At 45.6% G+C, this 13,528-nt stretch overlaps 2 protein-coding genes across 6 annotated transcripts in view; one reads left to right on the forward strand and one right to left on the reverse strand.

Moving 5' to 3' along the window:
- Window positions 1-3,597: 3,597 nt before the first annotated feature.
- Window positions 3,598-8,868, forward strand: LOC308671842 (galectin-6-like; the record flags this gene model as incomplete). The annotated part of the gene is made up of 4 exons (XM_081334325.1): window positions 3,598-3,621; window positions 6,960-7,048; window positions 7,680-7,899; window positions 8,710-8,868. The coding sequence occupies 4 exons, from the start codon at window positions 3,598-3,600 to the stop codon at window positions 8,866-8,868; spliced, it is 492 nt and encodes a 163-aa protein (XP_081190451.1).
- Window positions 8,869-10,731: 1,863 nt separating this feature from the next.
- Window positions 10,732-13,528, reverse strand: part of ACTN4 (actinin alpha 4) — a 74,587-nt gene continuing 71,790 nt past the window's right edge. For all 5 annotated transcript variants that reach the window (XM_081334231.1, XM_081334230.1, XM_081334233.1 and 2 more), the window contains 2 exons: window positions 13,190-13,348; window positions 10,732-12,986 (listed from right to left, as the gene is read on the reverse strand). In XM_081334231.1, coding sequence (XP_081190357.1) covers window positions 12,828-12,986; window positions 13,190-13,348 — 318 coding nt within the window. In that variant the 3' untranslated portion in view covers window positions 10,732-12,827. The remainder of the gene's footprint in view (window positions 12,987-13,189; window positions 13,349-13,528) is intronic.

Genomic DNA, 13,528 nt, shown 5'->3' on the forward strand with positions numbered 1-13,528 from the left:
TCTGGCAATTTTAAGATGTGGATTGCCCCTCCCGATTTATCTTACGGCTTTCTATAATCTACAAATTGCAGGGTGGGTGGACTGAGAATGGAACTTTTTCAAAAAGGTCAAACACATTCCTACAGTAACTTCCCTAAAGCCTAGGATGCCCATAACTGGATCAGCATCTCCGTTCACACATGTTCTTTTAACCTTGGTTAGAGTGAACTCAATCCATATGGCAAATTTACCATTCCCCCAAATCTGGGAATACAATAGCCAATTAAATGTGTCGTGTGAACCCAACACAGGTAGGGTTCTGTAAGGACAGGTGCTAAGTTACTTTTTGCTTTGCTTCCAAACGAGGCCTTCCAGAACCACCCAGGGGTCCATGTCCAAGCACTACAGGACAAACGAATGTATAATATGCGTTGCAGGAGAGAAAAATCGAAGTGACTAATTCACAATGTTTCTAGTCCTCCTGAAGACAAAACAGTGTCTTTCTTTACTTTTAGAAAGGCCCACCAATTCAAACACCTCTGTAGGCCAGAATTATTTGTTTGATCTCAAAAACAGTTCAGAGAGCACCAAGGAATCCACAGGTCAACTCGGAGCTACCAATATTTTCTTCTATCCGCACAGCTGTCTACTCAGCTGTATCTGAGATCCTAAAGAGAAGCTGCAACCGTATTGATCCATCACCCTGAAACCTCTGATGAATCCTTATCAAAGCCTCCAAATCACCCTTTTCACTTCTGCATGGATACACAGGTGAATGCCGGGTGATGGTAGAGATGGAGGAGGAGGAGGGAGGACCTGGCTGTGAGTGAAAGGCATCAACTTGCACGGCTGCTGTGCCCCCAATTAAAACGGTCTTGCACCCGTTTCCTGCCCCAGAGATACTTCAGATTGCATTGGGGGGAGGGTCTCAGCAGAGCCCCCCAGAAGGCAGAGGGAGGGATGCAAAGCCATGCTTGTGGCTGTGGTTGAATCAAGGGCCCAGGGCTTCTTTGGGGGCTTCAGTCCCATCCACAAAACAGGCCTGCCCTCCAGCTCCCCCCTGAAAGGGGCAGAAGGAACCAGCTGCTGCCTGGACAAGTCGGGTGAGGGAAAGAACCCCGAGTCCATCTGGAGAATGACTCAGGCCAGGCCGAAGAGGAAGGCAGCACACGCACCCCACCCCTGAGAAAGAAAGAAATATTTTGGGGAATATTAAAAAGGCAGAATATTATAGGGTTATCTTCAACAAATCATGGGTGGTTATCTATTCTATCTATAACGGTGTTTTTCCAAGTTTGGCAATTTCAAGATGTGTACAGTTCCATTCCCAGAATTCCCCAGTCCCAGTTGGGAATTCTGGAAGATGGCCACCCATCTGATCTGAGTCCTAGCAATGCATAGCGAGATGCTTTCCCGTCACTCGCCTCTGTTATGGTTCCGATTAATGAGACAAATCAAAGAATATTCAGGCATTGCTTTTCTTAAAAGTCTATATAATAATGAGAACGAAGCATCGGCACTCATGGGTGGACATCGTGCCAGAATCTGAATTCTCCTCCCATTGAACACATCGTATCATACACAATTCCCTCCCTTCATTGCACGTCATTAATCACATTCTCCCATTATTTTAACATGCCAAGTTTCACTTCCTATCTGTAGCGCGCTCTACCTTATCGTGTTTAAAACACCAGGGTTAGCCTTCATTTTAATCAGACAAACAGTTTAAATAAAAAGGCTGCCTCTTCTGTTGTCAGAGCAAAAACACCCAATGTTTGCAGCGTTGACAGCCTCAGCTTCTGCCCACCTAGCAGTTCAAAATGATGTTTTATACAAGTAGGTAAAAAGGTACCATTTCAATGGGGAGATGAGCTGGCACTGAATTCATGGGGTCAGAATCCTGCTGGTGCTGAACCAAGCAGGGCTAGCTAGCAGGCAGCCAAATTACTGCTCTGCATTACCATCGTAGACTCCTGGCTAACGTAACATTGCTGTACACTAAACAAAATAAATACCACCTCTATCGCCTACTTTCTGATAGTAAATATTTTTAATTGATAAATTGTCTCTCATGGGGAAAAATAGGAGCTGACTTTGAAAGTACCCAGTGAATTCATAACTAAGTTACTGATATTTACGTACAACTCAAAAGCACATTTAGATTCAAAAATAGTCAACATAAAAGAATCCTGTTTATAGCAGTAATAGCATAAATAGTTTGTCCTGATCCAGCAACTCCAAAGAGCAACTGCTGTAATACAATATTTGTCTACTTTTCTGAAAATGTCGAAATTATACTGCCCTAATCAGAAAAGCCCATTTGCCCGCTGGGACCAACCAGAGAAGTTTATGACTAGAGGAGAGATTTGTTGAGATCTCTGCAAACCATGTAATGCACAGGCAACTGATTTGTGACGAGTCTTTGAAGAAAGACATTAGTGATCATAAAAGACACATTCATAGCCGGGTTAATGTTTCTTTCTGCCAGAGGGCATTCAATGTACTGCCCTAATATACTGCCTGAAGCAAATGACACAGGCTTAGCTAGGAAAACTACTGGCCCACATTTCTGAACCAAGCAGTTCTTTGCATTTCATGATTTCACAAGCGCATGCACATCATGTAGGAATTTCGCCGGCTACAGAATCAGGGTCGGAAGGAAACTCTTCTGCTGAAGATGACCCTCATATTTCAAAGAGTTACTTTCACAAGGCTGTGCAACCTATGGCCTGGTAAGTTTTGAACTCACGAATAAAGCATTATCTTCCACCTGATTTCTAAACACTCATCAATAAACCTATGCTATGAAAATCATCCAGGGATCACAGCCTGGTGATGAAAAAAAAAACGGCTTTCCTGAAATGGCCTGGATCTAATCTTTCTATGATTCCTTTTGATTAGCAGAAATCCTCCCTTCAAGCTAGTGCCATCTACCAGGTTTGGTCATAAAAGTCAAAATGGTGCCTGCTACTATAGGATCAAAGCCTCACCCTTTTCACATGAGGCATCTCCAAAAAGGGTGAGGCTTCGACAGCTCCAGCTTCCATAACCTGTCTGGGGGTCGACAGTCTCCCCAACATCGGCAAAACCATCATGCCGAAACAAAAAAATTAAGATCCCTAAATTCCAAGGACAATCAAACCAGGTTGGCACTGGAAGCAGAAAGACCAGTTTCCCCAGTCAAAGTCTAATTTCCTAGCCTAGCAGGGGGGGAAAACCACAGCCAAACCACTCTGTTAAGAATCTACAGCTCTTTCCACGCCAGACTAAAAGAGTGCCCCGCAGCAGCTTCTGCCCTGTCTCTTGGCAGAATTGGCCCCCCTGGCTCTGCCTCACCCTGCATTTCCCTCCCACCCTGATTGTCACTGATTTGAAGCTTCCTTGATTGCCAAACCTTTGGTTTTTCGCCATCGGGAGCAGGCAGAGCCAGTGAAGTTGCCTTGTGGGCATCAGGTCATAGCTGCAGGGGTGATGTCACCCTTCTGGGGAAGCCTGACTCAGCGTGCCCTGATGGGCGTGGGCAGGGCTGCTGCAGGGAAGATGCTCAGGGTAGTCCCCGGACATCTATAAAGAGGCCAGGCTGTGCTGCCAGCCTGCCTCCAGCCCAGCGCCGTAGAGATGGCTGTAGAATTCGAGACGTTTGTAAGTAGCACAACCGTTATGATTAATGGAGCAGTTTCAGTTTGTATGTTGCCTTGCTGGGGAGGCAGGGAGAGGGATGTCACCATTAATGGCTGTGTTCAGGGATATCTTCAGAGGATGGTCCAAAATGTCAAGATGGTGGCTACAATGGTACAATTAAAACAACATGCAATGCATATATATTTTAAAAGTATGGCTTTCCCTTTTACATTTAGTTTCCTCTTGACTTTATGGACCACCCTCTGACCGGGGGTGTGTGTGTGTGCAGAGGCCGTGTGGGGTTGACATGATCAGAATCCATGATGGGTTATAGAACTCATCAACTTTTCAATAAACCAAGATAACACCAATCTCACCTTAGCATAAAGCTGAAGCTGGTCCAAGAAACAGACCCATGGTAGCTTCTCATCTGATCTCCACGGAGCTTGGATTTCAAGGCCAACATCCCCATCCTGTATTTGCTAGAAAGGATGGAATGCATTTTTCCCCCTAAACATTCACATTTTCCCAACATTTCCTAGCCCAGCCTGGACAGACAGAAACTGTCCTTGGGGCCAATTGTGTTCCCATGTACACTTTACATCCCTCAACCACCACCTGGAGCAAAGACGGAGAGCCATTTGCCACATTGTGCAATGCTGGGGGTACCTGGGGGGGGGCTAGAAGGTCAAAGGGGGAGCAGGATGCTTTAAAAATAGAGATGCAAAACCAGATCAAACCCATGATTCTGGGAATTTGAAACAGAGTTGTGGACGATACCTTTTCTCTCACCCAGAGAAACCTCTGACCATTCACGGGGCTGCAAAAGGTCCAAACTCCCATCCATTTGGGGACAGGCCAGCCAGTGGCAGCTTTGCAGGACCCAGTGGCCAGTGGCCTGACTTTGGGAGGATAGAGGTTTGGGCTCCTCTCTGCATTCCTCTGGCCTTGGGGGGCATCATGGTTTGCTCATTCTCCCTCCCTGGCCTCTTTTCCACCAAAAGGACGAATGCAAGGCATCTGCCAACCGGTTCCAAGACCGGTTTGTCTTCTTGGGCGAGTGGAAGTCCTGCCAGCCGTGGCTGCATTCCAGGACTACGTTTCCCAGCATCCCTTCAGCGGCAGGCTGTAAACTCCAAGGAAAGCTCCACAGTCACCATCCAGAGTCACCCTATGAGGGAGATGGGCGGTCCCTCAAAAAAGAACATGTAAATAAATATATTTCTGAAGTGGAGTTTCTCACCCTCGCTGCCTGGGAGTTGAAGTCCACACCCCTTACTGAGGAAACTCTTGTTCTAAAGCTTTGGGCGGTTGTAAAGCTGGCCGGTTCCTGAGCCGATAATCACATAAAAATGGTTGGGAATCTTATTTCGAACTCCATTTCTGTGCAGAGACCAAAAACTGGCCCTCAGACCTGAAGCCTCAAAAAAAGCAAGCGCCGCGTCCCCTCACATCATTGGCATCCTTCAGTCTCGAGAGACTATGGTATCGTGCTCTGGAAAGAGGTCCTAAAGCAGCATCTGGTGTGGCTAAAAAGGCCAATGTGAGAGTGGCAGTCCCTTCCACACTGAGGGAAGGTACAATCTGTCCCCTGTCCAGCCCCCAGATTTCGCTGATTCCGGGACTGCCTCTTTGCCTCAGCTTGCCGCACAAGTGTCTCTTCGAATTGGAGGACATGCTGCGTCTTTAGCCTCCAGGCTGAACGATCAGAGGTCAAGGTTTCCCAGCTGTTAATGTCCATTCCCAAGGCCTTTAGATCCCTCTTGCAGATATTATGTTCCCCTCACAACCGGTATGTATATAGCTCGTATATGACATCAGCAGCCTGTGATTGGTCATATCTATTTACCTCAGTTTTGGTGGGCTCTATGTCTCGTCAGATTTTCCTTCCCTCAGGGAGCGTCCAGAAGCTTCTTGTGGTGCTTCAAACAGGGGTGTGATTGTGCCCACCACAACCACACTTATGTTTACACCCATCCACCCCTGACAGCCATGGACCAGCACTTGGCACGCTGTTACACTCTCATGTTTACCTTTATAAACAGAAAAAAAAGTGAAAAGGATGATTTGGGGTTTGTGGTGGGATGATTCATCAGAGGTTTTAGGGTCACTGGATCAAAAAGGTCCAGCTTCTCTTTAGGATCTTCACTGTTGCTCAGTAAACACCGTTTGAGGGTCTTGCAGTTTGAAAAGAGGAACCAACCATGACCTCTTTTGAAAGAGATCTGACTCACTTTTTACACCACCTCTGGAGGTGGGAATGACACTGTCTTAACATAAAGGTTCAGCAACAGCGGAAATGTAGGAAACAGCGGCTTAGAGATTTTTTTCTTACTACATACGAGATTTCAATGCAAGATCAGAAATCCCTGAGACTCGTCCGACAGGTTGGAAGCCACCAAGAAGTCAGACATAGCAAAATCAACAGGAAAACTCCAGGATGGCGTAAACAAAGGACAGCGACATGAATAGACCAGATTCCTGCTCTATTAAATTCAGGCAGAACTTGATTTATCTATTTTCTTTGCTCAAGCTCAGATGCCACTTTGCTTGTGACCCGTTTACATTTCCAGGTGCAGTCAAAAAATTAGAACAACCAACATAACAAAACCCAATAGCACAATTCTCCTGTCATACCTATCTTATCATTTCATAAATCAGTATAATCCATTAGAGGTAGAGTTTGCTTAGTGAGGGCTTTATTTTGTGACAGTTCAAAGTGACTGGCACTGAAGATGTAACTTTTCAATGAGTCCTTGCGTTTATGACCATCACAACCTCTCATGGTCATGTAATTGCCGTTTGTACACATCGCAGCTGACTTCCAACAGTCAACGGAAAAGCTGGCTGTACAATCATGTAATATATCACTTAGTGACCATGCCGCTTAGCAACAGAGTTGCCACTCCCAATGGTGGTTAAATGAGTACTAGCTGTATATGATTGCAAGGGGGTGCCCATCTTAATGGTTTTCCCAAACCCCATCAGGGTTGGCAGGATTCCCTAACAAAGTAGGCTAAATGGAGGTTTGGAGTTGTGCTAAACCGTAAAATAGTTTCTTTGGAAATTGCAGATTATATGAACAGAGCCATTTTAGTTAACCTGAGTATAAGAGTTTAGCAGATTATAGCAACTCCTGAAGATAATACAGATCCATCCATTGTCTTTTGTCTCTCAGGCTACATGAGGTTTTTGTAGCTTGTCCCCAACAATTTGAAGCCATATTTTCAAGCCCCAGACCAATACTTTTGGCTAGAGGTGTTTGAACTGCCTAATACCAGTAGTAAATACACCTCTTTGTCCTCAAGAGGACTAGAAACATTGTGCACCACTAGTCACCTCCATTTTCTCTCCTGCAGCAAATGCCGTACAATCGGGCTGTCCCATGGGGCTTGGATGTGGACTCCTGGGTGATGTTGGAAGGCCTCATTCTGAAGCAAAGCGAAGGGTAATTCAGCACCAATCCCTTTCATTGGACCAACTACTTGGGTTGAGTTCACACAACACTTTTAATAGGCTACTGAATTCCCACATTTGGGGGAATGAATGGTTAATTTGCCACAGGAGTGGAGTTGACTCTAAGCTCCACTCAAGCTAACCAAAATGAAAACAAACTGGGTGAATGGAATCGCTTGGTCTTTGACGGGCAGCCAACTCCCAAGCTTTAGGCAAATAGGGAATTTGCACATTTGAAAAGTTCCATTCTCAATCCATCCATCCTGCAACTTGCAGATTTCACAAGGCCATTGTTAAAGACTCAGTGCCTTCCAGATGCTAGAAGAGTATTTCTCAAACATGCCATTCATTGTAAGATAGGTGAACCAACGTCAATAATTTCCCAGCCAGGGAGAAACTCATCTGACTAGCTTGGCATATTTGTGTCTGGTCAACCATAACAGGAATGTTTCTGATTATGCATCTTTCCTACCCCAGTGAGTTGTGGGAAAATGTGGTGATGGTCGGTGAGGAGAACATCGATGGGAGGGGTTATGGAAACCAGTTGGTTCTCCTAGAAAAAGATCAAGGAAGGGCAAAAGGGAAACAAGGCAAAAAATCAAGCAGACTCTGATGTTCTCCAGATTTCATGTGGAATTTGCTTATGGGCAGTTCAATGGGGCCAACATCCCTTTGAAATTCAAACTCCACTTCGAGAGGACCCCGGCTTCTTCCATCAGCCCCATCCTGACTCTGAACAGCTTTGTAAATCAACAGTGGGGGAGAGAGATCCGGATGGCAACTCACTTCCAGCAAGGCCAAAGATTCAAGCTTTCTTTCATCGTCACCAGCCAAGGTTACAAGGTGATGCAATGAATTGGTAGTCCTCCTGGGTGGCAGGGCTGCCCTGCGCTCGTCTAAATACAGGGTTGCACAAGAAGTATAGACTGGGGGTCCAGCTATATTGGAAGTCAAAATCCTTTGGGATTTTAGCATAAACGTTTAGGGTGAGGATAATCAAGAAAAATTGGGATTCAGTAGAAGGACCTTCTCCAATCTAGTGCCATCCAGATGTTTTGGCTAACCTGGCTGGCAAACGGGAGCCTATCTGGAAGGCACCAGGTTACAGGTGTCATAATTCTCACTTAACTTCAAGTTCACCTTGGCTAGCAAACACAGCTGTCTCTCCAAAGCTGGGCCAGATCACAAACTTGCATCCCTTTTCTGAAGAGCACCAGTTCTAATCCTTTAAAATGGGTGAAGACCAGTCACTACTTTTTTAGGCAAAACATATTTTATAGAGCTTGTGTGGTTTTGAAAAGGGATCGCAAAAACAGGAATGGCGGGCTTCCTTAGTGGCCAACAAACATAAGCTGCATGGAAACCCTGGGTGGAAACATCTTCTGTCTCTTCTAATTTCAGACATGAAGGAGAACTTCTGAACCAAAAGTATAGTCCCAAAAATAAATATGTCCCAAAAATAAATAAATAAATAGTAGTTTTCTTAGCAAGTTTCCAGTTGGTCTCCCATCCAAATATTAATCGGGCCTGACCTTGCTTAACTCCGAAGCCCAGAACAAATTACAAAACCTCTTCAGGATCACTGAGCTTGGGGGAATCATACTCCTGATACAATTGGAGATTTATCTGCTTTGCTTTTTTTTTTTTAACCAGATAATGGAGAATGACATTTTGCTTTCCGAATTTGACCATCGCCTTTCACCCAAGGCTGTCCGTTTCCTGGGAATGGATGGGGACATCAAGCTGGAGAAGGTGATCTTCAGCTGGGAGAAGAACAGTGAAACCAGGAATCCTAGGTTTGGTGAAGGCTGACAAGAGGAAGTGTCATGCGAATCACGCATTCAGGCTATTTTATGGAGTTTATTTTGTGGCCAACATCAAGGCCTATCCTGCTGTCATTCTGAGGTGGCCTCATAAATCTCATAGACAGCATATCATGGGTGGGTCTAATGCCTGGTGAATTAAAGGAAACAGAGTTATTGTCACTGCTGTTATTTGGCACTGCAAAAATAAACATCATTTGGATTTTCTGGATCTACTGCAGCCTTCAGGACTTGTTCAGGAGTGTCCAAAGGGTGTGGTCGAAAAAGTCAAGGCGACCCACATAAAAAGGGCACAGCTTCAATTTTCCATCACCTGAACTCGTTCTTCCTCATCCACACTGTGAAACACCGAATTAAATGTTGGTCTCCTATCAAATTGATCATAAAAAACAATAGTGCTCTTACATATATGAACACAACCACTCCTCTGGCTTGGCAACCATGGTGGTGAAGGAATTGTGGAAGACTACCAGATCCTACATTGCTTTGGGATTAGAGTCAAAGTTGATTAAAGTTCTCCACATTGTACCATTTTCCTCAAATGTAGAAGAAATTCTAGGCCAAAGATGAACCAGGGAGGCAAAACTTTACTGAGAAACGTTTATAAATGGATTTTTCCCTATAAGCTTTTACTATATCAAACTTATTTCAGAAAAATACTGCTAGAAAAGGACGGTGAGTAAATAAACAATAGAACATTGCTGGTTATTTCTGATTCAATCATCTAAGTCCAAACTGAATTGGTCCCTGAAACTATTTCTGGTCAAACTGGTTTATGGGTCATGCCAGGACAAAAATATGCGATTAGTGGAGGACAAATGATCATGCCACATATACTTAATTAGAGAGATTTTGAGAAACATTTCCCAACCCGGTCTCTTAATCAACAGAAAATTCTTGTGGCTTTTTTTTTAAAAATGGAGTCTCAAGTCTTTTCTAGCGCATATATAGCAGCTTCCTTCTCCAAGTATTTATTGAACGAATGAATGCCACTGTTATTCAAAAAAGCAAACAAACCCTCAGCATAATCTATTATTGCATAAAATTCTCCAAAGGGGAAAGAGATGATTCAGGTAGGATTATAAAATAAACCCACTCCATTACACATGGCCATTTATCCCACCACTCACCTGGGATGAACTGTTTTGGATGGCTGAACACACAAATCCCACCAAGAAAAAAAGCTACTTTCAACCCATTTTCAAAATTATGACGGCTGCACCCCCTATAGTCACCTGATCAGGGCTTGGCAACTGGCTTGACTTTACAGCCATTTTGCAGGGTCCTGTGATGATGTGGCTGATTTATTTTTTATCTTTTGCTCGTTTCCAGCATTTACTTCGTTTCTGCCCCCTAAAAAACCCCGCCCATTGGGTAAAACGGATTCAGTTAATATCCATGGCATTTGCTTAACAACCACTGCAAAAAATAATAATAATCAGGGCCTGTCACATAAATAGTCTTGACTTATGGCCGTAACTTCAGGCTCAGCTACGGTCGCAAATTGAGGATTATCTGTAGTAAAATCTGCTGATGATGGGAGGTGGCAGGCTTCCCTCCACTAGGGATGCTGTCTACCATGGACCGCTTTCTCTGTTGATTTCTTAAGCTTCAGATCAAAGCACAGCTTAGTAAACCAGGTTGGGGGAACAACTTTAGAAAATGCTCGCCAGGGTCAGCATTCTCTGACCACAGTTTGGAGAGTGGATAAATCTGGGCTAAGCTGGACTCTACTTAATTAGCTTCCTAACGTGAGGGGGGGGGAAAAGCAACCATACAGGTCAGCCGTAACAGTTTGGGGGTATCAAGGAGAAGGCAGGAAGGGGGGAAAAAACAACACTAGCAGTCACCCTTAAAAATATTATATTTTATTGTCTGGTTTCCCAAGAGCAAGGACAGCTGCTTCTTCAGAAAAATGTGGAAGATTTAGAACAGATTTGATGGCCAGGAGAGGCAGACATAACCTGGTTACTCCTTATTATGTCAAGGCTTTACTCTTGGTAGACAGATCTTTGTATCAACTGCAATAAAATAAGTAATTAAACTTTTCCCGATGGCAAAAAAAGAGAGAAACAAAACCAAAAGGATTCCCTCTTACCCCCCCCCCACCAGAGTGTGGAAATGTTAAGTTTCTGGCGCTACAGGCAGCTGTAACTCTTTAACTACATGATGAAAATAGAGGGGTGGGTGGGAAAGGGACAGAAACAATGCCCCCCCATCAATTAACAATATACAATGCTAGAGGAATATATATATTTATATTTAATAATAATAACCATCTGGATGTTGTTAAATTGCAACCCCTTGCTGCGTGTCTCTTTTTGTTTTAAAAAATAAAAATAAAAAAATCAAGATTCACATGGTTCTCTTGCATTTGAATTTGGTCCTCAGAAAACCCTGCATCATGATGAAGAAATCACAAGTCGAAGTGAGCGGGTGAAGCAACGAAAGGGTTACTCAGAGCAAAGAGAAAAAGAGAAGGAAGACTTGGTTCCATGCTGCCCGCCTGCCAGCCACAAAAATAAGAACAGCTGAGCGGTTTTCACAGAAGTCCTGATGAAAGGTTTGCTGGCTTCCCCCTTCCCCCGTTTTGCAAACCTGACATTGTGTGGGCTTCCTTCGTGGTCCCAACCAGGCTAACAAACAAAGCCAAAGCTTCCCCCTTTTAATGCACCCCCTTAAGAATCCCCCTCCAAAAGTAATGATGGATGTCCCATAGGCCAATATTCCCTTATCTTTGTCACTGCCCCACAATGGGGCAGCGGTGGGGAAGAGAATGTGCAAAAGGGGGAAACCTGAGGCCAGCTTGCAAGCAAATTCTGGCTTGTTTTGCCTCTTGGACCCAAGAAGAGTCAAAACGGCAGCAGAGAGATTTGGGGTGGGTGGGTTTGTTGGTCAGGGGGTGAGCATTTGCATCCAGAAATGCCCTCCACCCAAATAATTTGAGACAGAATCCAAGATAGCCCACTTCTTCTAAGGCAGAAGGTTAGAAGCACCTTGGTAGACCTTGGAATGTACTTCAACAAGGTGGGTTGGGGCAGGAGTCATCGTGGGCCAGTGGGACGGAGAGACCCCCTACCCAGGTCCAACTATTGTGCCTCCCCACTGTGCTGAACACGGTGAACCAGGCAGGGCAGGGCCATGTCCCTTTGGCGTTGCTAAATTAAAGGTGGGCAGTGGGTTTTAAGAGGGCAAAGGAAGGTGATTGGACTCAAGGATGAGAAAGGTAGTGCCTAAACTAAGTGGGGGGGGGGAAGGGACAAGGATCCTGTTCTGCATTAAAACACACGCACACATCCAGAGAAGAGTGGATTACGGTGCCCGCTGGATCACCCTACTGTCCATGCACCAGCACTCTTTACGCTGAGTTCCTGCCTACCAGCTACATAAATTAAACACAAAGAAAGAGAAACAAAGCCGGGGGCGGGACAAGAGAGACTTTAAAGACGCTTTCCCCTACTTTTTTGAACGTGATCAAGAAACAAATATGTATAACCCCCTATACGTGTGTTGAACAAGCCCCTTCCCCAAACTGTGTCTGGATGCTTGTTTGCTGGACTTGGCACTCTGGGAACGCCACGATTCTCCCTGCCTGTCACAGCAAGACAATGCAATTATCAAGAGGGCTGGTAAGTCCCTCTGGTGGGTGGGGGTCTTGCCGAAGAGGGGGGAAAAAAACATGTTTGTTGCATAGGTAACCGTGCTTGTAGAGGTCACAATTTAAAAAAAGAAAAAAAAAATGAGAGGAGGCAGCTTCTTGTCTTCAGAGAATAGAAGCAGCGTGGGGCAAGAGTAGTCCTATGGTGGTGTGCGCAAGTGAGAGGAAGAGACAAGAGACAAAAGAGAGGAAAAATGGAAATACGGTGCGGGAGGAAGCAGAACGGGCGTCCCCTCCTCCCTTCCTAAGAAGTGCCAGCGCTTGCCACTGCCGTCGCCGCCACCGCACCCTCACAGATCGCTCTCGCCGTACAGCGCCGTGGAGAAGGATTTGTAGTCGAGGGCCCCGGGAATGGCGTCAGGGCCCTGGTAAGGTGCCATGCGGGCAATGCAGTATTCTGCCTGGTCGGGAGGGAGCTCTCGCCGCAGTTCTTCTGCCGTGATGTAGTTCTGAGTGGGGGAGAGGAGAGGCTGCGGTGATGCCCTACCCAACCTGGCTAGCCAGTCCTGGGAAGCTTCAGGAGTGCAATGGGAGGACCCCCCCCGCCCCCAGGATGAATGGGCCTGCCCCTAGCCAGCTTTTCCCCATTACGGGGAGCCCTGCCAAAACATCCCTGGCCAAATTCTACAGACAACCAAGTCCTTCGGCTCACCTTGTCTCCAGCCAGAACTTTGAAGGAAGCGATAACCTGGTCAGCTGTGTCTGTGTCGGTTGTTTCCCGGGACATGAAGTCGATGAAGGCTTGGAAAGTCACCACGCCGCTGTTGTTGGGGTCCACCACACTCATGATCCGGTTGAACTCTGCATCACCCTGGTAAGGGGCGGGCGGGAGAAGAACAAGACTCAGTTCTGCTAAAGGATGAGGATGGAAGGATTCTACACACCGTGGGTGCCAAAGGACAAACTCTTGAAAGTTCACCCTAGCCGGTGGGTTTCTCCTCTTTGGCAAGGTTAAAATGTGTGGACTTCAACCCGCAGAATTCCCCAGCTC

This window comes from Vipera berus (assembly GCF_964194415.1).
Source record: "Vipera berus genome assembly, chromosome: 9".
NCBI lineage: Eukaryota > Metazoa > Chordata > Lepidosauria > Squamata > Viperidae > Vipera > Vipera berus.